Raw genomic sequence first — 24,045 nt, 5'->3', positions numbered from 1 at the left:
CTTATCCTGCAATTAAAAAAAACCACACTTAACGACTGAGCCACCCAGGTGCCCCTATTCATAGTTTTTAAATGTAGAAAATAAGACCAGAAAAGGCATTACAAGGATTTGTCCAATGTAACACAGCAAATGGAAAGCATGGATTTGTACCACAAAGATAGCTTCTGAGTCTGCAAGCTAAGTCACAACGATACACTGCCACTTTTGGACTTTTTTTTTTTTTTTTTTTGCTTTATTTTCCCCTTCCCTTCAGGCATTTTTTTTTGGTTTACTTCATCTATTTAATTATATAGGAAAAAGTCAATGTTCTCCCTCCACTTCATCCTCTGACCCAGTCCCAGTGTTAACAAGATGATGAACATCTTTCCTTAATGTTCTCCAGCATTCATATAAGTATTTGCAAACATATAAAAATATATATAAAGTTTCATGTTTTCATTATTTTATTATAAACTATTTTATTTTTTTTACTTTTACCTTTTTACATTTTACTTTTGAAGTGATAGATGTCACTTCAGAACTGTAGATAAACAGCAAACTCATTCCTTGTAAGAGTTAAGGTATCTTCCACTATATGACAGGATATAATAGGATAATAATAATTTAAGATGTTGAAATACTTTTATCACCAAAACTAAAGCTTCAATAAATTACTTTTTTTAAAGATTTATTTATTTATTTGATAGAGCGAGAATGAGAGAGAGAGAGAGTACATGAGATGGGGGAGGGTTAGAAGGAGAAGCAGGCTCCTCACCAAGCAGGGAGCCCAATGCAGGACTCGATCCAGGGACTCCAGGATCATGACCTGAGCCGAAGGCAGTCACTTAACCAACTGAGCCACCTAGGCGCCCCTAAATAAATTACTTTTATTTGTATCTTTATGAGTTGTTACTAGGGAAGGCCCTAAGATTCACCTCTGATTTACCTTCAGGCTCTGTCCAACCAGGAAATGAAAGTTAAGGCATAGTTGCAAAATGCCTAAAGGATTGAAAGTGTGACACACACACACACACACACACCATCTGCAAAGACTAGGGAATTGTTTTTGGTTCCAGGTAAAGAAAATTTCTATTGATCACTAGTTCCCCACAAACCAATAGAACAGAGATTTCCATGGCCACATGTGACAAAGGATTTAGACTTTGCAAATTTCGTTCAGAAAAGCCACTGAATAAATGAATATCAACAACTATAACAAGCAGCCAAAGTAAACCCTGGGGAAGGGGGCAAATATGATCTCCAGAGTTGTCACATTATAATATTCAGGAGTACTGGTTTTCAAAAAAAAATTATAGGAAGAGAGTCCTTCAGACTGAAATGAAATGTCACTAGACAATAACTCAATCCACATGAAGAAATAAAGAACACCAATTAACTATATAAGTAAATATACAAGTCAGTGTTCATATATTTTTGGTCTATAATTGTCTTAATTCCTATATGAATTAAAAGACAACTGTATGGGGGCCCCTGGGTGGCTCAGTTGGTTAAGTGGCTGCCTTTGGCTCAGGTCATGATCCCAGGGTCCTGGGATCGAGCCCCGCATCGGGCTCCCTGCTTGGCTGGAAGCCTGCTTCTCCCTCTCCCACTCTCCCTGCTTGTGTTCCCTCTCATGCTGTCTCTCTCTCTCTGTCAATTAAATAAATAAATAAAATCTTTAAAAATAAATTAATTAAAAAATAAAACAACTGTATGAAGCAATAATTATAAATCTGTGTTGATGGCACACAGGCATAAAGACGTAATTTGTGACAATAACAACAAAAAGGGAGGGCAGAGCTGTAAAGGAAGAGAGTTTCTGTATACTACTGAGGCAAAGTTAGTATTAATTCAAGCTAGATAATTATAAGTTTAAGATGTCAATTGTAGGGCGCCTGGGTGGCTCAGTTGGTTAAGCGACTGCCTTCGGCTCAGGTCATGATCCCGGAGTCCCTGGATCGAGTCCCGCATCAGGCTCCCTGCTCGGCAGGGAGTCTGCCTCGTCCTCTGACCCTATCCCCTCTCATGTGTTCTCTCTCTCTCATTCTCTCTCTCTCAAATAAATAAATAAAATCTTAAAAAAAAAAAAAAGATGTCAATTGTAACAGAAAATCAACAAGGAAACAATGGCTTTGAATGACACACTGGACCAGATGGATTTAACAGATATATTCAGAACATTCCATCTTAAAACAGTAGAATACACATTGTTTTCTAGTACACACAGAACATTCTCCAGAATAAATTACATCTTAGGCCACAAAACAAGCCTCAACAAATTCAAGAAGATCAAAGTCATACCATGCATCTTTTCTGACCACAACAATATAAACTAGAAGTCAACCCCAAGAAAAAATCTGTAAAAATATCTCCCTCTCTATATATAGATAGACAGATAGATAGAAAGATAGATAGATGATAGATAGATAGATAGATAGATAGATAGATAGATAGATAGATAGATAGATAGAGGGGCGCCTGGGTGGCTCAGATGGTTAAGCATCTGCCTTTGGCTTGGGTCATGATCCCAGGGTCCTGGGATCGAGCCCCATATTCAGCTCCTGGCTCAGCGGGGAGCCTACTTCTCCCTCTGCCTCTCCCCCTGCTCGTGCTCTCTCTCTCTCTCTCTCTGTGTCTTGAATGAATAAATAAAATCTTTAAAAAAAAAAAGATAAAGAAAAAAAGAGAATGGACCCAAATAAATAAAATCATAAATGACAGAGGAGAAATAACAACCAACATCACAGAAATACACACAATCATAAGAGAATATTATGAAAAAATATATGCCAACAAATTGGACAACCTAGAAGAATGGATAAATTCCTAGAAACATATAAATTACCAAAATTGAAGCAGGGAGAAATAAAACATTTGAACTGACCAATAACCAGCAAAGAAATTGAATCAATAATCAAAAAAATCCCAACAAACAAAATTTCAAGACCAGATGGCTTTACAGGTGAATTTTAACAAACATTTAAAGAAGAGTTAATGCCTATACTTCTCAACCTATTCCAAACAATAGATAAGGAAGGAAAACTTCCAAATTAATCTTATGAAGGGAGCATTACCCTAATATTAAAAACAGATAAGGACACCACAAAAAAAGAGAACTACAGGCCAATATCCCTGATGAACATAGATGCAAAAATCCTCAACAAAATACTAGCAAACCAAATCAACAATACATTAAAAAAATCATTCACCACAATCAAGTGGGATTTATTCCTGGAAGAGTGTTTCAATATTCACAAATCAATCAACATGATACATCATATTAATAAAAGAAAGGGTAAGAACCATATAATCATTTCAATAGATGCAGAAAAACATTTGACAAAGTACTACATCCATTCATGATAAAAACCCTGAACAAGGTAAGTTTAGAGGGGAACATACCATAATTATATGGTCAACTAATCTTTGATAAAGCAGGAAAGACTAATGGGAAAAAGACAGTCTCTTCAACAAATGGTGCTGGGAAAACTGTACAGCAACATGTACAAGAATGAAATTGGACCACTTTCCTACACGATACACAAAAATAAATTCATAGTGGGTTAAAGACCTAAATGTGAGACCTGAAACCATTAAAATCCTGGAAGAGAGCACAAGCGGTAATTTCTCTGACATTGGCTGTAGCAATTTTTTTCTAGATAGGTCCCCTGAGGGAAGGGAAACAAAAAGCAAAAATAAACTATTGAGACTCCATCAAAATAAAAAGTTTCTGTGTAGTGAAGGAAACAATCCACAAAACTAAAAGGCAACCTACTGAATGGGAGAAGATACATATTTTTTAAGATTTTATTTATTTATTTGACACAGAGAGAGAGAGACAGACAGAGCATACAAGTAGGGGGAGTGGCAGGCAGAGGCAAAGGGAGATGCAGACTCCCCACAGAGCAGGGGAAGCCCAAGGCAGGACTTGATCCCAGGGCCCTGGGATCATGACCTGAGCTGAAGGCAGTCACCCAACCAACTGAGCCACCCAAGCACCCGGGAGAAGATATTTGTAAATGACATATCCAATAAAAGGTTAATATCCAAAATATATAAAGAACTTCTACAACTCAACAGCCCAAACACAAATAATCCAATTAAAAAATGGGCAGAAGACACAGATACTTCTCCAAAGAAGACATACAGATCACCAAAAGACACAGGAAAAGATGCTCATCATCACTCATCATCAGGAAAATGCAATCAAAACTACAATGAGAGATCACCTCACGCCTGTCGGAATGGCTAAAATCAACAACATAAGAAACAGTGTTGGCAAGGATGTGGAGAAAAAGGAACCCTCTTGCACCATTGCTGGGAATGGAAACTGGTGAATCCACTGTGGAAAACGGTATGGAGGTTCCTCAAAAAATTAAAAATAGAACTACCTGGGTGCCTGGGTGGTTCAGTAAGTTAAGCAGCTGCCTTCGGCTCAGTTCATGATCCTGGGGTCCTGGGATTGAGCCCCTCATCAGGGCTCCCTGCTAGACAGGGAGTCTGCTTCTCCCTATGCCCCTCCCCCCTCCCCATGTGCACTCTCTCTCTCTCTCTCTCAAATGAATAAAATCTTTTTAAAAAAATAGAACTACCCTATGATCCAGCAAACACACTATTGGGTATTTTCCTGAAGAATACAAAAACACTAATTCAAAGGGATACAGGCATCCCTTTGTTTATAGCAGCATTATTTACAATAGCCAAGATATGGAAGCAGCGCAAGTGTCCATTGACTGATGAATGGATAAAGAAGTTGTGATGTATATATACAATAGAATATTATTCAGCCATAAAAAAGAATGAAATCTTGCCATATGCAACAACATGGATGGAGCTGCAGAGTATAATGCTAAGGGAAATAAGTCAGTCAAAGAAAAAAAAATACCATATGATTCCATTCATATGTGGAATTTAAGAAGACTCACTTTAAAAAAGATAAATAAGGGCGCCTGGGTGGCAAATAAATAAATTAAATAAATAATAAATAATAAAGACTCACTTTAGACCCAAAGACACATATAGTTTCAAAGCGAAGTAATAGAAAATTACATTTAGGCAACTGGTAACTCAAAGAGACCTGAGATGGCTATAATAGCATAAAAAAGTAGACTTTAAATAAGAAAAGTTTACAAGAGACAATGAATTATATATTAATTAAAGCATCAGTCTTCAGAAGATATAACAATTATAAACAGAGCCTTATAATATATAAAGCAAAACCTGATAGGATTGAATGAAGAAATAGACAATTTAACAATAGCTGAAGACTTCAAGACCCCATATTCATTAATAGACACACAACTAGATAGATCAACAAGGAAAGAGAGGACTTGAGCAAAGGGAAAAGACAGAGAGAGAGAGAGGGAGGAAAAGAGAGAGAGAGAAATCAAGGAACAGACTCTTAATTATAGAGAACAAACTGTAGGTTACCAGAGGGGAGAGGGGTAGGAATAGGGGCCAAATAGGTGATGGGGATTAAGGAGTACAATTGTTGTGATGAGCACTAGGTGATGTATGGAAGTGTTTAATCACTATATTATACATATTTAACTAATATAACACTGTATGTTAACTGGAATTAAAAAAAAAAAACTTAAAAAAAGATGTCAATTGTAGTCCCCATTATAACAAATAAGAAAATAAGTTAAAGATACATAGAAAAAGAAATAAAGAGGGAATCAGAATGGTACACTACAAAAAAAAAATCAAAATAAAAGGCAGTAATAAGGAAATTTGGGAACAAAATATGTATAACATAAAAAACAAATACCAAAACGGCAGAAATCGCTTATCAGTATTTATTTTTATTCATTTTTATTTTTTTAAAGATTTATTTATTTGAGAGAGAGAGAGAGAGCATGAGTGGGAGGGGCAGAGGGAGAAGGAAAAAGAATCTTGAGCAGACTCCATGCTGAGCACAGAGCCCAAAGCAGGGCTTGATCCTAGGACCCTGAGATCATGACCTGAGCTAACACCAAGAGTCAGATGCTTAACCCACTGCACCACCCAGGTGCCCCAGTAATTAGTTCACTAATTTTTGAAAGATTTTTAATTTATTTATTTGAGAGACAGAGACAGAGAGCATGAGAGAGTGAGCATGAGCAGGGGGGAAGGGCAGAAGGAGAAGCAGGCTCCCTGCTGAGTGGGAAGTCCAACATTTGGATCCATCCCAGGACCCTGGGATCATGATCTGAGCGAAGGCAAATGCTTAACCGACTGAGTTACCCAAGGGCCCCTATTTATTTTTTTTAAAGGTTTTTTTTTTTTTTAAGATTTTTAAAAATTTATTTGATAGAGAGAGACACAGCAAGAGAAGGAACACAAGCAGGGGGTGTGGGAGATGGAGAAGCAGGCTTCCCGCGGAGCAGGAAGCCCGATGCGGGGCTCGATCCCAGGACCCTGGGATCATGACCTGAGCCGAAGGCAGACACTTAACGACTGAGCCACCCAGGCACCCCTACCCCTATTTCTTTTTTAAGTAGTCTCCATGCCCAGTGCAGAGCCCAAAGCAAGGCTGAACTCACAACTATGAAATCTTTTTTTTTTTAAGATTTTACTTATTTGACAAAGAGATAGACAGAAGAGCACAAGCAGAGGGAATGGCAGAGGGAGAGGGAGAAGCAGGCTCTGCACTGAGCAGGGAGCCCGATGCGGGACTTGATTCCAGGACCCTGGGATCATGAACTGAGCAGAAGGCAGACGCTTATCCATCTGAGCCACCCAGGCGCCCATGACTGTGAAATCTTGAACTGAGCCAAGATCAAGAGTTGGTCACTCAACTGACAGGGCCACCCAGGCATCCCAGTAATTATTCAAATGTAAGTGCCTTAAACTTTCCAATGAAAAGGCAGATATTGGCAGGATGGATTTTTAAAAGGATCTAACTATTTGCTGTCTACAAGAGACTCACTTTATTTTTTATATTTTATTTATTCACTTGAGAGAAAGAGCAAGCAAGTACGAGTTTGGGAGAGGCAGAGGGAGAGGGAGAAGCAGACTCCCCGCTGAGCAGGGAGCCCAATATGGGACTTGATCCCAGGAACCAGAAATCATGACCTGAGCTGAAGACAGATGCTTAACCATCTGAGCCACCCAAGCACCAAGACTCACTTTAGACCCAAAGACACATATAGTTTCAAAGTGAAATAATGGAAAATTACATTTAGGCAATTGGTAACTCAAAGAGATCTGAGATGGCTATAATAGCATAAAAAAGTAGACTTTAAAAGAGAAAAGGTGGGTGCCTGGGGGGCTCAGTTGGTTAAGCGACTGCCTTTGGCTCAGGTCATGATCCTGGAGTCTCAGGATCGAATCCCACATCGGGCTCCCTGCTCAGCAGGGAGTCTGCTTCTCCCTCTGACCCTCCTCCCTCTCATGCTCTCTCTCTATCATTCTCTCTCTCTCTCAATAAATAAATAAAATCTTTAAAAAAAAGTAAATGAGAAAAGGTTACAAGAGACAATGAATTATATATTAATTAAAGTGTCAGTCTTCAGAAGATATAACAATCATAAACATATATGCAGCTAACAATAGAGCCCTATAATATATAAAGCAAAACCTGATAGGATTGAATGAAGAAATAGACAATTCAACAATAATAGCTGAAGACTTCAAGACCCCATATTCATTAATAGACACACAACTAGATAGATCAACAAGGAAATAGAGGACTTGAACAACACTGTAAACCAACTAGAACTAACAGACATATATAAAACACTTCACCTAACATCAGAATAAACATTATTCTCAAGTGTACATGGAACACTCTTTAGGACAGACCATACATTAAGACACACACACACCCACACACACACACACCACAACTCAGTAAATTTATAAACATCAAAACCATACAATGTATCTTCCCTGACCAAATGGAATGAAATTAGAAATCAATAGAGAAGGAAATCGACTATTCACAACTACATGAAAATTAAACACAGTTTGAAACAAACAGTGGATCAATGAAAAAAATCACAACAGAATTTAGACAATATTTTGAGATGAATGAAAACAAACATATCAAAACTTCAAGGCTGCAGCTAACACAGTACTCAGAGGGAAATTCATAGCTATAAATGGCTACATTAAAAACAAAAAAGATCTCAAATCAATAACCTGACTTTCCACCTTAAGGAAGTAGAAAAAGAAGAGCAAATGAACACAAAGTAAGCAGGAGGAAGGAAATGGTAAAGATTAAAAAGGATATAAATAAAATAGTAAATAGAAAAACAACAGAGAATCGGGGTGCCTGGGTGGCTCAGTCATTAAGTGTCTGCCTTCGGCTCAGGTCATGATCCCGGGGTCCTGGGATCGAGCCCCGCATCAGGCTCCCTGCTCGGCAGGAAGCCTGCTTCTCCCTCTCTCACTCCCCCTGCTTGTGTTCCCTCTCTCGCTGCGTCTCTCTCTGTCAAATAAATAAAATCTTAAAAAAAAAGAAAGAAAGAAAGAAAGAAAGAAAGAAAGAAAGAAAAACAACAGAGAATCAACAAAATAAAAAATTGGTTCCTTGAAAAGATTGACAAAATTGATGGACCAATAGGTAGACTAAGAAAAATAGAAGATTCAAGTTACTAATATCTGGAATAAAAGTTGGGACATTACTATTGACCTTACAGAAATAAAAAAAATAACAACAGAATATTATGAACAATTTTATAAACAAATCAGATGACTCAGATGAAATGGACAAGTTCCTAGAAACACACAAACTACCATAACCTATTCAAGAGGAGTATGTAACAGTCTTTCTATGACAAATAAGGAGATTGAATCAGAAAGCAAGTAAATACTGTTAATGGAATGAATGTTTGTGTCCCTCTCAAAATTCATATGTTGAAATCCTAACCTCCCACATGAAGATATTTCAAGGTGGAGGCTTTGAGAGATAATTAGGCTTAGATGAAGTCATGAGGGCAGGGTTGCCACGATGGGACTAGTACCCTTATAAGAAGAAACCAGAGAGTGTGCTCTCTCTCTCCCCTTCTGCCATATGAGGATACAGCAAGCAGGCAGCTGTCTGCAAATCAGAAAGAAGGTCCTTACCAGATGCTGAATCTGGTGGGACCTTGACTTGGACTCCCCAGCTTCCAGAACTGTGAGAAATAAATGTTTGTTGTTTAGGCTACATCATCTATGGTTATTTTATTATAGCACCCCAAAATGACTAAGAAAACGTCTAACAAATAGACGTGGTCTACTGTGGTTTTACTGGTGAATTCTACCGAACATTTAAAGAATTAGCACCAATACTTCTGAAACTCTTCCAAAAAAATAGAAAAGAAGAGAATGCTTCCAAATTCATTCTATGAGACCAGTATTACCCTAATATCAAAGCCAGATAAATACATCACAGAAAACTACAGACCAATATTCTTTATGAATAGAAATGTAAGAATCCTCAATAAAATACTAGCAAATTGAATTAAGCTGCATATAAAAAAACTATGCAGGGGCGCCTGGGTGGCTCAGTTGGTTGGGTGACTGCCTTCGGCTCAGGTCATGACCCTGGAGTCCCAGGATCGAGTCCCACATCGGGCTCCCTGCTCAGCGGGGAGTCTGCTTCTCCCTCTGACCCTCCCCCTCTCATGCTCTCTCTCTACCTCATTCTCTCTCTCAAATAAATAAATGAAATTTTAAAAAAATAATAATAAATAATAAATAAATAAATAAACTATGCACCATGACCAAGTGGGATGTATCCCAGGAATGTAAGGCTGGTTCAACATAGGAAAATCCATGAATGAAATATATCATATTAATAGAAGAGAAAAGGGCATCTATGAAAATTAATAGTGAAAGCTTTCTCCTCTAAGACAAGGAACAAGACAAGGATGTCTGCTCTTGCCACTTCTCTTAAACATCATACTGGAAGTTCTAGCCAAGGCAACTGGGCAAGAAAAAGAAGTAAAAGTCATCCAAATTGGAAAGGAAAAAAGCAAAAACTATCTCTGTTCACAGATAATATGATCTTGTATATAGAAAACTCTAAAGAATCCACTAAAAATTATTAGACCTAATAAATGAGTTCAGCAAAGTTGCAGGATACAAAAATCAATGTTCAAAAATCAGTTGTAGGGGCGCCTGGGTGGCTCAGTTGGTTAAGCAACTGCCTTTGGCTCAGGTCATGATCCTGGCGTCCCGGGATCGAGTCTCGCATCGGGCTCCCTGCTCAGCAGGGGGTCTGCTTCTCCCTCTAACCCTCTTCCCTCTCGTGCTCTCTGTCTCTCATTCTCTCTCTCTCAAATAAATAAATAAAATCTTTAAAAAAAAAATCAGTTGTATTTCTATATACTGGTAATGAACAATCCCAAAATGAAATTTAAAACAAGATTCTTAACTTTACCTAACAAGGTGAGAGATTTGTATACCGAAAAATATAAAATACTGTTGAAAGAAATTAAACACTTAAATAAATGGAAAGACATCCTGTGTTCATGGATTGTAAGCCTTAATGTTGTTAAGATGGCAATATTCCCCAAAGTTACTGCAGATCCAATGCAATCCCTATCAAAATCCCAATGGCCTTCTCTTGCAGAAATGGACAAGCTGATGCTCAAATTTATATGGTGTTGCAAAGGACTCAGAATGGCCAAAATTATCTTGAAAAATAAGAAAATTGGAAGACTCACATTTCCTGTTTTCAAAACTTACTACAATGTTACAGAATCAAACCAGTATGGTACTAGCAAAGGCTAGACATATATCAATGAAACTGAATTGGGAAGCTAGAGATAAACCCATGTATCTAAGGTCAATTGATTTTCAACAAGTGTGCAAGACTATTCAGTGGGGAAAGAATAGTCTTTTCAACAAATGGTGCTGGGACAATTGGGTATCAACATGTAAAAGGAGGAACTTGGACCCCTACCTTATACCATATAAAAACTATAAATGGATCAAGGACATAAATGTAAGAGCTAAAACTATGAAACTCTTAAAAGGAAATATAGGTATAAAATTTTGTGATTTTGTATTAGGTAACCATTTCTTTTCTTTTTTTTTTTTTAAAGATTTTATTTATTTGTTCATCAGAGAGAGAGAGAGAGAGAGAGTACAAGCAGGGAGAGCGGCAGGCAGAGGGAGAAGCAGGCTCCTTGATGAGCAAGAAGCCTGATGTGGGACTTGATCCCAGAACTGTGGGATCATGACCTGAGCCGAAGGCAGATGCTTAACTGACTGAGACACCCAGACGTCCCTAGGTAACCATTTCTTTTTTTTTTTTTTTAAGATTTTATTTATTCATTTGACAGAGAGATAGGGAACACAAACAGGGGGAGTGGGAGAGGGAGAAGCAGGCTTTCTGCCGAGCAGGGAGCCCGATGCGGGGCTCGATCCCAGGACCCTGGGATCATGACCTGAGCCAAAGGCAGACGCTTAACGACTGAGCCACCCAGGCACCCCCTAGGTAACCATTTCTTTCTTTTTTTTTTTTTTTTAAGATTTTATTTATTTATTTGAGAGAGAGAGAATGAGAGAGAGAGAACACCTGAGAGGGGATAGGGTCTGAGGACGAAGCAGACTCCCTGCCGAGCAGGAAGCCCGATGCGGGACTCGATCCAGGGACTCCAGGATCATGACCTGAGCCGAAGGCAGTCGCCTAACCAACTGAGCAACCCAGGCGCCCCCTAGGTAACCATTTCTTAAATAGAACATCAAAAGCACAAATATCAAGAAAAAAGCAAATAAATTAGACTTCATCAAAATTAAAAACTTGTGCATCAAAGGAAACCACCAAGAAAGTGAAAATACAACCCACAGAATGGGAGACCATATTTGCAAATGATAGTAACATATAAATAATTTTTACAGTTCAACAACAAAAAGATAATCCAGTTTTAAAATGGGCAAAGGACTTGAATAGAGATTTCCCTAAAAAAGATATACAAATGGCCAATAAACACATGAGAAGAAACTCAACATCATTAGTAATTACAGAAATGTAAATCAAAACCACAGTAAGATACCACTTCACAGCTACCAATGGGATTAGGATTTAAAAAAAGGGTGGGGGGAGGACGGGGAATGACAATTGTTGGTGAAAATGTGGAGGAACCGGAATCCTCATACATTGCTAGTGGCAAAGTAAGATGGTGTAACCACTATGGGAAACAATTTGGCAGCTCCTCAAAAAGCGAAAGATAGAATGATCGGGCGCCTGGGTGGCTCAGTTGGTTAAGCGACTGCCTTCGGCTCAGGTCATGATCCTGGAGTCCCGGGATCGGGCTCCCTGCTCAGCGGGGGGTCTGCTTCCCCCTCTGCCCTCTTCCCTCTCGTGCTCTCTGTCTCTCATTCTCTCTCTCTCTCAAATAAATAAATAAAATCTTTAAAAAAAAAGAGAGAATGATCACATGATCCATGAATTCCACTCTTCCACATATATCCAAGAGAATTAAATGCCTATACTCAATGAAAACCTTGTACATGAATTGAATGTTCATCATAACATTTTTCATAATAGCTCCAAACTGGAAACAACTCAAATGTCCATCAACTGAAGAATGGATAAAATATGTGCCATATCCATACAATAGAATATTGTTCAGCCATAAGAAGGAATGTAGTATGGACACCTGCTACAACGGGGATGAACCGTGAAAATATTATGCGAAGTGAAAGCAGCCATAAAAGGCCACATAGTTTGTGATTCCATTTATATCGAATGCCCAGAATAGGCAAATCTATAGGGACAGAAAGTAAGTTAGTGGTTGCCAGAGGTAGGTGGGAGGGAAGAATGGGGAGCGACTGCTTAACAGTAAGGGGTTTTCTTTTTGGCCTGATGAAAATGCCCTGGAGGGCGCCTGGGTGGCTCAGTCGTTAAGTGTCTGCCTTCGGCTCAGGTCATGATCCCAGGATCCTGGGATCGAGTCCCGTATCGGGCTCCCTGCTCTGCGGGAAGCCTGCTTCTCCCTCTCCCACTCCCCAGCTTGTGTTCCCTCTCTCGCTGTCTCTCTGTCAAATAAATAAATAAAATCTTCAAAAAAAAAAAAAAAAAGAAAATGCCCTGGAAGTAGACGGTGGTGATGGTTAGACAACTTTGTAAATGTACTAAAACTACTCGGCTGTGCTCTCTGAAATGTTAAAATCGTAAATTTTATGTTACCTGAATTTTACCTCAATAAAAAAATTTTAAAGCAAAGGATAATTCTTTGAAAAAAAATTTTAAATAAATATTTATTTTTTGAAGATATATACAAAAGTATTTAAAGATGAAACAATATCATAGTCTAGGATTTGCTTTAAAATACTCCAGGATTGTGTGTGTGAGGGAGGAGGATGGAATAAGGGAGACAATTCATCATGAGTAGCTAGATGATGGGGACATGAGTTTGTTACACTGCTCTTTTTCTATATTTGTTTGAAAATTTCCAGGTACATGTAAAAATCCAATGTGCAAGATAACATTGTTAAATTGCATAATTATTTCCTGTCTATTGACATATAGTAAAAGTTAATCATGTGTTTTAAGACTTCAATAAATTCAGTTTTTGAAAAAGTTTTAGAATACTTGTCAATTCTACTCCTATAAATACCCCAAAGAAATTAAAGTATATGTCCACACAGAGTATATGTGTACCCAGATGTTCACAGCAGCTTTATTTATAAAGCCAAAAACTGGAAACAACCCAAATGTCCAAATGTAAATGTCCACCAACAAGCGAACGGACAAACTGCACTTGTGTTGTATGGAATACTATTTAGTAATAAAATAGATGAACTTAAGAGTACCTGCAACAGGGCGCCTGGGTGGCTCAGTTGGTTAAACGACTGCCTTCAGCTCAGGTCATGATCCCACGGTCCTGGGATCGAGTCCCGCATCGGGCTCCCTGCTCTGCGGGGAGCCTGCTTCTCCCTCTCCCACTCCCCCTGCTTGTGTTCCCTCTCTCGCTGTGTCTCTCTCTGTCAAATAAATAAATAAAATCTTTAAAAAAAAAAAAAAGAGTACCTGCAACAACATGGGTGATTCCTGCAAACACTGAGTGAATGAAGTCCTACATAAAAGACTACATGCTGCAAAATTCCACTTACATGATATTCTAGAACTTGCAAAATATATGGTTTTAGAAGTCCGGAGAGTGATTTCCTTTGTAGGGGGCCAAGCAGAAGGGAGCAGGCAGACGTCTCTAGGAAGAGCTGGAAATATTCCGTTTCTCCAGTCAGGGGCTGGACACGGGTGTGTTCACTTTGTGAAAATCTACCAACCTGCATACTATGACATCTTTCCCATCTAAACAGGAATAAATGCCCTATACCGTTAAGCCTGCCATGCCGTGTATCTCAGCACCCATGCCCTGGCATTCCCCCGGGCTCTGGAAGGCACCTTGCAGACAACTGCTGTTCTGACATTTGGCGACGCCCAGTCCCAAAAGCCTCTCCCTACGGTGCACCTTCTGGTGCATCTACAGGTGGACTCTCTGACTGAACCCCTTCCCACACACGGCACAGGGATAGGGCTTCTCCCCTGTGCGCCCTCTGGTGGCTCCTGAGGGCTGAACAGTGCCTGAAGTCCCTCTCACAAGCCCCACACCGGTAGGGCTGCTCTCCCGTGTGGACCCTCTGGTGGATGCCCAGGTCCTTGCTCCGGCCGAACTGCTTCCCTCAGGCCTCACGCCGAATAGTCTCTCCCCAGTATGGACGCACTGGTGCAGGTAGAGGCTGGCTCTCTGGCTGAAACCCCAGCCACATCTGTTACACACATAGCCCTTGTCTCCTGCACGGTCCTGCCAGTGTAGAGTGCAGCGTGAAGCCCCGGCCACACACCTCGCAAGCATGGGGCTTCCTTCCTACGTGGGGCTTCCTTCCTACGTGGACGTCTGGTGGGTCTGCAGGGCTGCCCTGCGGCTGAAGTCCTTGTCGCAGTCTTGGCACCTGAAGGGCCTCTCGCCCGTGTGGACGCGCCGGTGGATGGACAGGTTGGAGCTGCAGCTGAAGTTCTTCCCACATTCCTCACACGTGGGAGGTTTCTTTCCCATGTGGTCCTTCCTGTGCCTTCTCAGAGTGGATCCTGAGTTGGAGACTCTGGAACTCTCCATGCATTGGTAGGCCTTTTCTCTGGGAAGGAGCCTGGGAAAGTTAAGGTCTGCTGTCCTTACCCTGAAGGCTCTTCCACGCCCAACGTATGGAGAGGGCTTCTCTCCTGTATGGGTTTGCTGGTGAAGTAGAAGGTTTCTGAGCTGTCTGAAGTCTTGGCCACACTGGGGACAGCTGTAGGGTTTTTCTCTTGGAGATGTCTGCCAAGGGAGAATCCCATCATTCTCATCCCTGACACCTGGGACAAAAAAAATTAGATGATGAAGCGAGCAGGGGTTTTGTCCAAAGCTGCATGGTGCACACTCTGGACATACTCTCAGGCAGCGCCGGTAAGGCTGAGAAGCTTCGCAAAGTAGAGAAGTGTTGGGCTGCTGGTCTTTGTCCTCTTGACCTTGGGTTTTTCATTTTTGCTTCAGGGGTAAAGGGAACATACGGAGAACCCTTTCCTTAGTGAGGAAATGAAGTGTTACTAAAACACTTGATTAAACTCTGTGAACTACAAATGTGTTAGTGTTGTTAAAGCATAATTATCAAAAAGTTAAAAAGATAACTTTTACAAATATGAAGTGAACAGGGGCACCTAGCTGGCGACTCTTGATCTCAGGGTTGTGAATTCAAGCCATGTGTTGGGGGTAGAGCTTACTTCATTCACACACACACACACACACACACCCCAAATATGGAGTGAACATCTGTCAAAAATTTTAATGAGGAACCAATAAGATGGTAAGGCTGGTTCTTAAGCATGTATGGAGCCTGAGCATTTAATGCTTTTATAAACAAAGGTATTTGTCTCCAATCAAAAAAATATTTAAATATTTTCAACTAAATGAAAAGCATAAAAAGTCAAACAAGATGTATTTTTAAAATTGCTACCCATCCCTTCATGGATTCGTGGGTTACTGATGGCATTTACTCCTGGCTGACTGGTTCTCACCTGAACAGGAGCTTCTTGGCATTTCTTCCTCCATCCATACACCATCTTCTTGTTCAAAATAGGAAATCATTTCCGGTTTGGACAGCAGATGCCCTGCTTGAGGGGAAAGACATGTGGATTAGGGCCCTGCAATGTGACTAAGGACCCTCACACAAGTCAAATCTAGGCCTTGGTATCCGTGAAGATCCTCTGAAGACTGAGAAAGGTGAATAAACCTACTATACATTAATATCACATTTTGCATTTACTTATACACTTACAAATATGTATATATATTCCCTAAACAAGGAAAGTTCCAGGAATTCTTGGGAACTTCAGTGAAGAGACCCATTTGCAATACAAAACAGTAATAATGCTCAATGGGTTGAATAGGCAGTGATGAGGCCGAGGAAGTGCAGCCCCAAGTATGATTTGAAGAAACTTGTCAAAAATGCAGACTCCATCCCAAATCCACTGAATCAGTAGCGCTGGTGATAGAAGCCAGGGTTGTAGGTTTTTTGGATAACCTCGTACTTTATAGAAAAGTAGCAAGAGTAACACCAAGAACACCCATAGAACCCTGACCCATATTCACCAGTTGTTATTGTTTGGCCCGTTTACTTTATTACTTTCTCTCTCTCTCCACACACACAATTCTTTTCTAAAACCATCTGAGAGAAAGTTGTAGGCCCCATGGCTCTCTAGGACCCAATTCTTAGTAGGTATTTCCTAAGAACAAGGACATTCTCCCCCATAACAGCAGCGCAGTCATCAAAATCAGGGGACTTAACATTGACACAGTATTTTACGTAATCCAGTTAATTTGCAAAAGACGCCAGTATGTCCCTTTTGGCACTCTTCCTGGACATTTTTTAGCATTGCATTTAGTTGTAATGTGTCTTTAATCTTAAGTTGGACAGGAACTGGCATTTTTAATGATCAGGTATTTTTCTGCACTCTCAAATCTGATACCCTCTGCTATAAGGGATCTGGAATATGTGGGTGCCCAAATGCTAATCCCCTCGGGATTTAATCCATTTGGTTGAACCCACTGTGAGAGCAGATGGGTTCGGGAAGATGCTGTGCTCACCCAAGGAGATGAGATTCTCCTAGTTCTCCAACATCACTTCTCCGTACAGGTGACTCTGAGAAGCGTCCAGATGTTCCCACTCCTCTTGGGCAAAGTCCACAGCCACATCCTTGAATGTCACCAGCTGTTAAAATGACAGACATAGTCACACACAGACATACCCATTCCCACAGAGTAATGCAGTTGACAAGTACAGTGAATCTTGATGGTTTTTAGGGTCCTGATTTTGGCAAACATCCATGCACCTGCTTCCATTATATTTTGTAGAAGATGGAAAAGACATATGAGACATATGAGACACATTTAAAGCTCTCCAGCCCTTAAAGTTTCTTTGATGGGAAGACTCAAACTTCAACCAGAGTACACCCAAAGCTACACAATTCCAGAGTGCTGCCCACACCACATTGTATGAATCAGGAGAATAAGCTTGAGATTCAAAGTCCATAGTTTACATTAGAGTTCACTCTTGATTTTGTACATTCTATGGGTTTGGACAAATGTATAATGAAATATATCCATTATTATGGTATCATACAGAGTATTTTCATTGCCCTAAGAATCCTCTGCACTCTTCCTACTCACCACTTCCTGTCAATCCTGGTAACCACTGAGCTTTTTACTGTCCTTATAGGCTTTGATGTACCTTCCACATGACAGTGACAAGCTGGCTTAAGAGGTCTGCCTCTTCCTCTCCAACCCCCAAAGAGAAACTTTACAGTGGAAAAAACTGGGAGACCCTACATTAATTTTTTAAAAGATTTTATTTTATTTTATTTTATTTATAGAGAGAGAGAGGGAGGGAGTGCAAGCAGGAAGAGGGGCAGAGGGAGATAGAGAGAGAGAGGGAGGGAGTGCAAACAGGAAGAGAGGCAGAGGGAGAGGGAGAGAGAGAATCCCAAGGAGATTCTGCACCAAGCATGGAGCCTGACACAGGCTCGATCCCAGGACCCTGAGACCATGACATGAGCCAAAATCAAGAGTTGAAAACTTAACTGACTGCCACCCAAGCACCCCAACCCTACATTAATTTAAGTCACCAAAGTTAATATCACTAGTAATGAAACAAATCAATATTATGTGCTATCTGATATGACACACTGAGGTCAAGTCACTTCTGCATCATTCCTGCCAAAAGTGTAAAACCTAAATCTAATCATGAAGGACTATCAAATAAATCTTAACTGAGGAACATTCTACAGAACAGCTGAGCCTGCACTCATCAAAAATCATGATCAAGAAAGACAGAGGGGCGCCTGGGTGGCTCAGCCATTAAGCGTCTGTCTTCAGCTCAGGTCATGATCCCGGAGTTCTGGGATCGAGCCCCTCATTGGGCTCTCTGCTCGGTGGGAAGCCCGCTTCTCCCTCTCCCACTCCCCCTGCTTGTGTTCCTGCTCTTGCTGTGTCTCTCTCTGTCAAATAAATAAGTAAAATATTTTTAAAAATAAAAAGAAAGTGTTCCAGATTAAAGAAGACTAAAGAGAGGAAACAAAGGGGAAAAGGCCATAAAGAAAGTAATTAAGACAATTGGCAAATTTTAATTATGGGTTAGAGATCAGACAATAGTATTGTATCACGGTTAAATTTTCTAAATTATACTATGGTCATTTAAGGGGCTGTTCTTGCTTATAGAAGATGCGTGCCAAGGTAATTAAAGGTAAAAGACATGATCATGTCCACAATTTAGCCTCAAATGATTCAGAAAATGATAAATACACAGAGATGCAATGATAGAGTAACTGTGACAAAAAGCTGGCAATTGATGAATACAAGTAAAGGCAATATTGGTGTTCTTTGTACTGTTATTGCAATTCTTCTGTAAATTTGATATCATTTAAATTTTAAAATCCATTGCAGTAAAAAACAAAACCAAACAAAAACCATTTTAACAAGGCCTACAAAGCCCGCAAGAAAGGACAGTACTTCTCAATGTACACGGTAGACACTGGGGCTTGTGGAAGAGATACTGGACCATTTGTGACCTAAATTAATGGAAGTAGGGGCAAAGGTTAAGGTGTGCCAGGGCTCTGATATGGTGGTGGGGTTGGGGGAGAGCATTGAGGAGGGAGAGTGGGCTCTCCTCTGGAGTATCCTAGAGCTGTGCCATGTTTCATGTTTGTCTTAGAGTCCTGGTGGGCTCTGCAAGGCAGTGAACAAACATGTTCCCTAACCGGGGACAGGGATTACTGCACGAAAGAGGTTAAATCCCACTCACTGGGGGTCTTGCTGCCAGGAACCTGGGGGCCATTTTCTCCTCTCTTCACAGATCACTCAGGGCCAGCAGATTCCAAAGAGGGCAGAATAGGGAGCTGGGAGAAATGAGGATTGAGTCACATGCCAGAAATCCTCATACCCAGTCTGTGCAGATCCACCCTCACCTAAAAGGAAAATGAAAGCATCAATAGAAAATCCAGAAATAAACCCACAATTATATGGCCAATTAATCTTCAATGAAGCAGGAAAGACTATCCAATGGGAAAAGGACAGTCTTTTCAACAAATGGTGTTGGGAAAACTGGACAGCGACATGCAAAAGAATGAAACTGGACCACTTTCTTACACCATACACAAAAATAAATTCAAAATGGATTAAAGATCTAAATGGAGACCTGAAACGATAAAAATCCTAGAAGAGAACATAGGCAGTAACTTCTTTGGCGTCGACCACAGCAACTTCTTTCTAGATATGTCTCCTCAGGCAAGGAGACAAAAGTAAAAATAAACTATTGGGACTATATCAAAATAAAAAGCTTCTGCACAGCAAAGGAAACAATCAACAAAACCAAAAGACACCTATGGAATGGGAGAAGATATTTGTAAAAAACATATCCAATAAAGGGTTAGTATCCAAAATATATAAAGAACTTATAAAACTCAACACCCAAAACACAAATAATCCAGGGCGCCTGGATGGCTCAGTTGGTTAAGCGACTGCCTTCGGCTCAGGTCATGGTCCCGGAGTCCTGGGATCGAGTCCCACATCGGGCTCCCGGCTTGGCGGGGAGCCTGCTTCTCCCTCTGACCCTCTTCCCTCTCATGCTGTTTCTCTCTCTCTCTCTCTCTCAAATAAATAAATAAAATCTTTAAAAACAAAACAAAACACAAATAATCCAATTAACAAACGGGCAGAAGACATGAACAGATATTTCTCCAAAGAAGACATACAGATGGCCAACAGACACATGAAAAGATGCTCAACATCACTCATCATCAGGGAAATGCAAATCAACAGTACAATGAGATATCACCTCACACTTGTCAGAATGGCTAAAATCAACAACACAACAAACAACAAGTGTTGGTGAGGATGTAGAGATAAAGGAACCCTCTTGCACTGCTGGTGGGAATGCAAACTGGTGTAGCCACTGCGGAAAACAGTATGGAGGTTCCTCAAAAAGTTAAAAATAGAACTACATTGCGATCCAGCAGTTACACTACTGGGTATTTATGCAAAGACTACAAGAACACTCATTCAAAGAGATACAGGCACCGTGATGTTTCTAGCAGCACTGTTTACAATAGGCAAGATATGGAAGCAGCCCAAGTGTCCATCAGTTGATGAATGGATGAAGAAGAGGCAGTATATATATACAATGGAATATTATTCAGCCATAAAAAGAATGAAATCTTGCCATTTGCAACGACATAGATGGAACTACAGAGTACAATGCTAAGCAAAATAAATCAGAGAAAGATAAATACTATATGCTTTCACTCATGTAGAAATAAGAAACAAAACAAAAAAGCAAAGGGAAAACAATAAGAGAGAGAGAGAGAAATCAAGAAACCAACTCAATTATAGAGAAGAAACTGATGGTTACCTGAGGGAAGGGGGGTGGGGGAAGGATTAAATGGGTGATGGGCATTAACGAGTGCACCTGTAATGAGCACAAGGTGATATATGGAAGTATTAATCACTATATTGTACACCTGAAACTAATATAACACTGTATGTTAACTGGAATTAAAATAAAAACTTAAAAAGAAAAGCGTCAAGAACCAAAGTCCACCTGCAAGACCGTGAAGAATGGAGAACTCGCATGTCCTTCAATCTCTGCACTCAGAGGGGCTTTGCTTAATATAGCCAGTCTGTGACTCAGGGGTGGCCTGGGATACCAAATTCACAACTGGGGCACCTCCACCTTTAACATCTGGGGCCATAACTTCCACTGGGACAACAAAGTGAAAACAACACCCCTCTAGCCTTTCTGGCCAAGAGTATGGAGAATTCTCTGTTGAAGATACCTGGGCAGGGGCATCCACTTACTAACTCCTCCCTCATCGCCCAAACCCGAGAATGCACAGATCTAGCCACTCCCACAAACACCTAAGAACATGCAGCCCCAGACGGTCCCCCCCAAACCCCTGTACCCTACCTCACTGTCCTCTCTCCACCAACCTGGGGTTCCCATGGCCCAGCTGCCCCCCCAAACCAAAATGCCCGGGCGAGATTTATCCAAGGGACCCCTGGCTTCTGCCCACCCTCCCCCCAACCCAAGGATGCATCACAGCTCACCAACCCGGGAACACACAGTCGCAGCCATCCGCGCATCTCAATAGAACCAAGAACCCCCCATGTCGCCGCCCAGACCCTGCGAGCCCCGAACGTTCGGTTTTCCCTGGTCCCCCTTCGCACGACCCGGGTACTCTCCGCTATCCCCGCCGCCCTCAGCCCGTAAGACTGGCGGACTCACCTCTCCGGGCGTCCGCCTGGGAGGTCTTGGGCACGGAGGCCGCCACGAGACCGTCGTGGCCGCGTCCCCGAGAACGGCCCAGCCCACCCGCGCTTCAGACCGAGAAGGCCCAGCAGCTGGCGCCCCGGCGCGGGGGCCTGGCGGCTGGACCACAACTCCCAGAAGCCCCCGCGCAGGCCGGGCGCGCTCCGTACCCCTCCCGGAGGCGAGACTCGCGTAGGTGAACGCAGAGTCTAAGCAGTGGTGGTCCCGCTCCTGGGGGCTGGACCCACCCGCACAAAGACAGACACGTGCCTCGGCGGTCTACAGTCAGATGTAAAAAATGCCTGTAATTAGTCTGTTCACACTTGGCTGTATTTAAGCTTATATCTTTTATGTGAATATTGACGTCATCTTTTTTTTAAGATTTGTATTAATTTATTTATTTGAAAGAGGGAGAATGATAGAGCACCAGAGGGGGGAGAGTCAGAGGGAGAAGCAGACTCCCTGCCGAGCAGGGAGCCCGATGTCGCACTCGATCCTGGGACTCGATCCTGGGACTCGATCCTGGGACCGATCCTGGGACCGATCCTGGGACTCGATCCTGGGACTCCAGGATCACGACCTTAGCTGAAGGCAGTCGCTTAACCAACTGAGCCACCCAGGCGCCCCTATTTATGTCAGCTTAACCTGCCTTTAAAAAAATGATTTATTATTTAATGATTAATGATTAATTATTTAATTATTAATTATTATTATTTGATTTTAATTATGTTATGTTAATGTTAATTATGTTAATGTTAAAGTGTTCCATGATTCATTGTTGAGTATAACACCCAGTGCTCCATGCAGTACTTGCCTTCTTTAATACCCATCACCAGGCTAACCCATGCCCCCACCCCCTCCCCTCTAGAACCCTCAGTTTGTTTCTCAGAGTCCATAGTCTCTCATGATTCGTCTCCCCCTCTAACTTCCCCCTGTTCATTTTTCCCTTCCTGCTATCTTCTTCTTCTTTTTTTTTTTTTTTACATATAATGTATTATTTGTTTCAGAGGTACAGGTCTGTGATTCAACAGCCCTACACAATTCACAGCGCTCACCATAGCACATACCCTCCCCTAACCTGCTTTTTAAATCAAATATATATGAACACGAAGTGTTCTTCCATAATATTTTGTAAATTCTACATGCCACTTATGTAATTGTCTTATCTTGTTATCATTAGGTTGTTTCAAATTACTGGTATTACAACCACCATCACCTGTGTTTGGCAGAGCTCAAAGGCAGGCAGGGGAGTAGGAAAACTTTATAGTGAAAAAGGGAAGGCTTCAGGGCGCCTGGGTGGCTCAGTTGGTTAGGTGACTGCCTTCGGCTCAGGTCATGATCCTGGAGTCCCGGGATCGAGTCCCACATCGGGCTCCCTGCTTGGCAGGGGGTCTGCTTCTCCCTCTGCCCTCTTCCCTCTCGTGCTCTCTGTCTCTCATTCTCTCTCTCTCAAATAAATAAATAAAATCTTTAAAAAAAAAAAAAGGGGGGGAAGGCTTCAGGAATACAGTGATTGGAGATTATTGGCATAGAGACGCTGGAGGTGAGCTAAAAAGAAGCAGTGCATATTATATGACTGGTTTGGGATCGAATTTGGCTTTCTCTGGTTGGTCCTGAACTGGAAGCAGAGGCAAAAAAAAAAAAAAAAAAAGTGGGAGGGGAGCTAGCAGTCATTGTCCAAAGCCTGAATGTTGTGGGCTGATCACTGCCAAGGTTTAGTTTGGTTTCCTGACTGGAAACTAGTTGGTTGCTGCAGAGTTTGTAGGTCAGAATTCTGTTGGCATATATGATCTGTCATTGTCCGTTTGTATATCCAGTCTGTCAAGTTTAATGGTTTCAAACAACAGCAATCATTTACTATCTTTCATGGTTTCTCTGGGTCAGGAATTCTGGAACAATCTGGATGGACAGTTTTGGCTCAAATTTTTCATGATAGCTGAACCTGGAAGAGTGCAGAGTTCCCGGAGCCACTGGGAGCTGGTGGGACATCTCTCTTATTTCATGTAATCTTAGGGTTTCTCCATGTGGTCTCTCTGTGTGGGCTAGTTTGGGCTTCTTAACAGCATGGTAGACTCAGACATCTTACACTGCAGCTCGGGGTTCTAAAGGCAAGAGTCCCAAGAAAGATCCAGATGGAAGCTCTATCATGTTTTACACCTAGCCTCAGAATCACATAGCATCATTTCCACTGTACTCACAATTTAAAAGGTCCATCCAGATTCAGTGGAAAGGGGAAATTGTCTCCACTTTCTGATGGGAAAGTGGCAAGGTTCTGGAAGACCATGTGGGACCAAAAATATAGTTGCACTC

General features: G+C 41.3%; 1 protein-coding gene across 4 annotated transcripts; it reads right to left on the bottom strand.

The window, feature by feature from the left end:
- Positions 1–13,887: 13,887 nt before the first annotated feature.
- LOC118022862 (putative zinc finger protein 735) lies at positions 13,888–21,803 on the bottom strand. Of its 4 annotated transcripts, none has more exons than XR_004682582.1 (5): positions 21,712–21,803; positions 19,234–19,396; positions 17,022–17,145; positions 15,953–16,048; positions 13,888–15,253 (listed from the first exon to the last, which is right to left on the bottom strand). XR_004682582.1 is itself a non-coding variant. In XM_035023822.1 (3 exons), the coding sequence occupies exons 2-3, from the start codon at positions 16,020–16,022 to the stop codon at positions 14,787–14,789; spliced, it is 537 nt and encodes a 178-aa protein (XP_034879713.1). In that variant the 5' UTR covers positions 16,023–16,045; positions 17,022–17,500; the 3' UTR covers positions 13,888–14,786. The 4 variants fall into 4 exon arrangements, 1 of the variants encoding a protein (XP_034879713.1); XR_004682583.1 differs by having other exon boundaries at positions 13,888–15,461; positions 15,953–16,045; XR_004682581.1 differs by having other exon boundaries at positions 15,953–16,045.
- Between the last annotated feature and the right edge of the window lie 2,242 nt (positions 21,804–24,045).

Source organism: Mirounga leonina, unplaced genomic scaffold, assembly GCF_011800145.1.
Source record: "Mirounga leonina isolate KUSES-001 unplaced genomic scaffold, KU_Mleo_1.0 Mir_177, whole genome shotgun sequence".
Classification (NCBI taxonomy): domain Eukaryota; kingdom Metazoa; phylum Chordata; class Mammalia; order Carnivora; family Phocidae; genus Mirounga; species Mirounga leonina.
Note: the sequence above shows the minus strand (reverse complement) of the source record. Positions and strands in the feature narration are given on the sequence as shown.

Bases quoted from the DNA above. Each gene is read 5' to 3' on its own strand.
- LOC118022862 (XM_035023822.1), bottom strand. From the start codon at position 16,022: ATGATTTCCTATTTTGAACAAGAAGATGGTGTATGGATGGAGGAAGAA. The intron at 15,254-15,952 runs GTGAGAACCAGT...TTTTTGTCCCAG, and splicing joins GCCAAGAAGCTCCTGTTCAG to GTGTCAGGGATGAGAATGAT.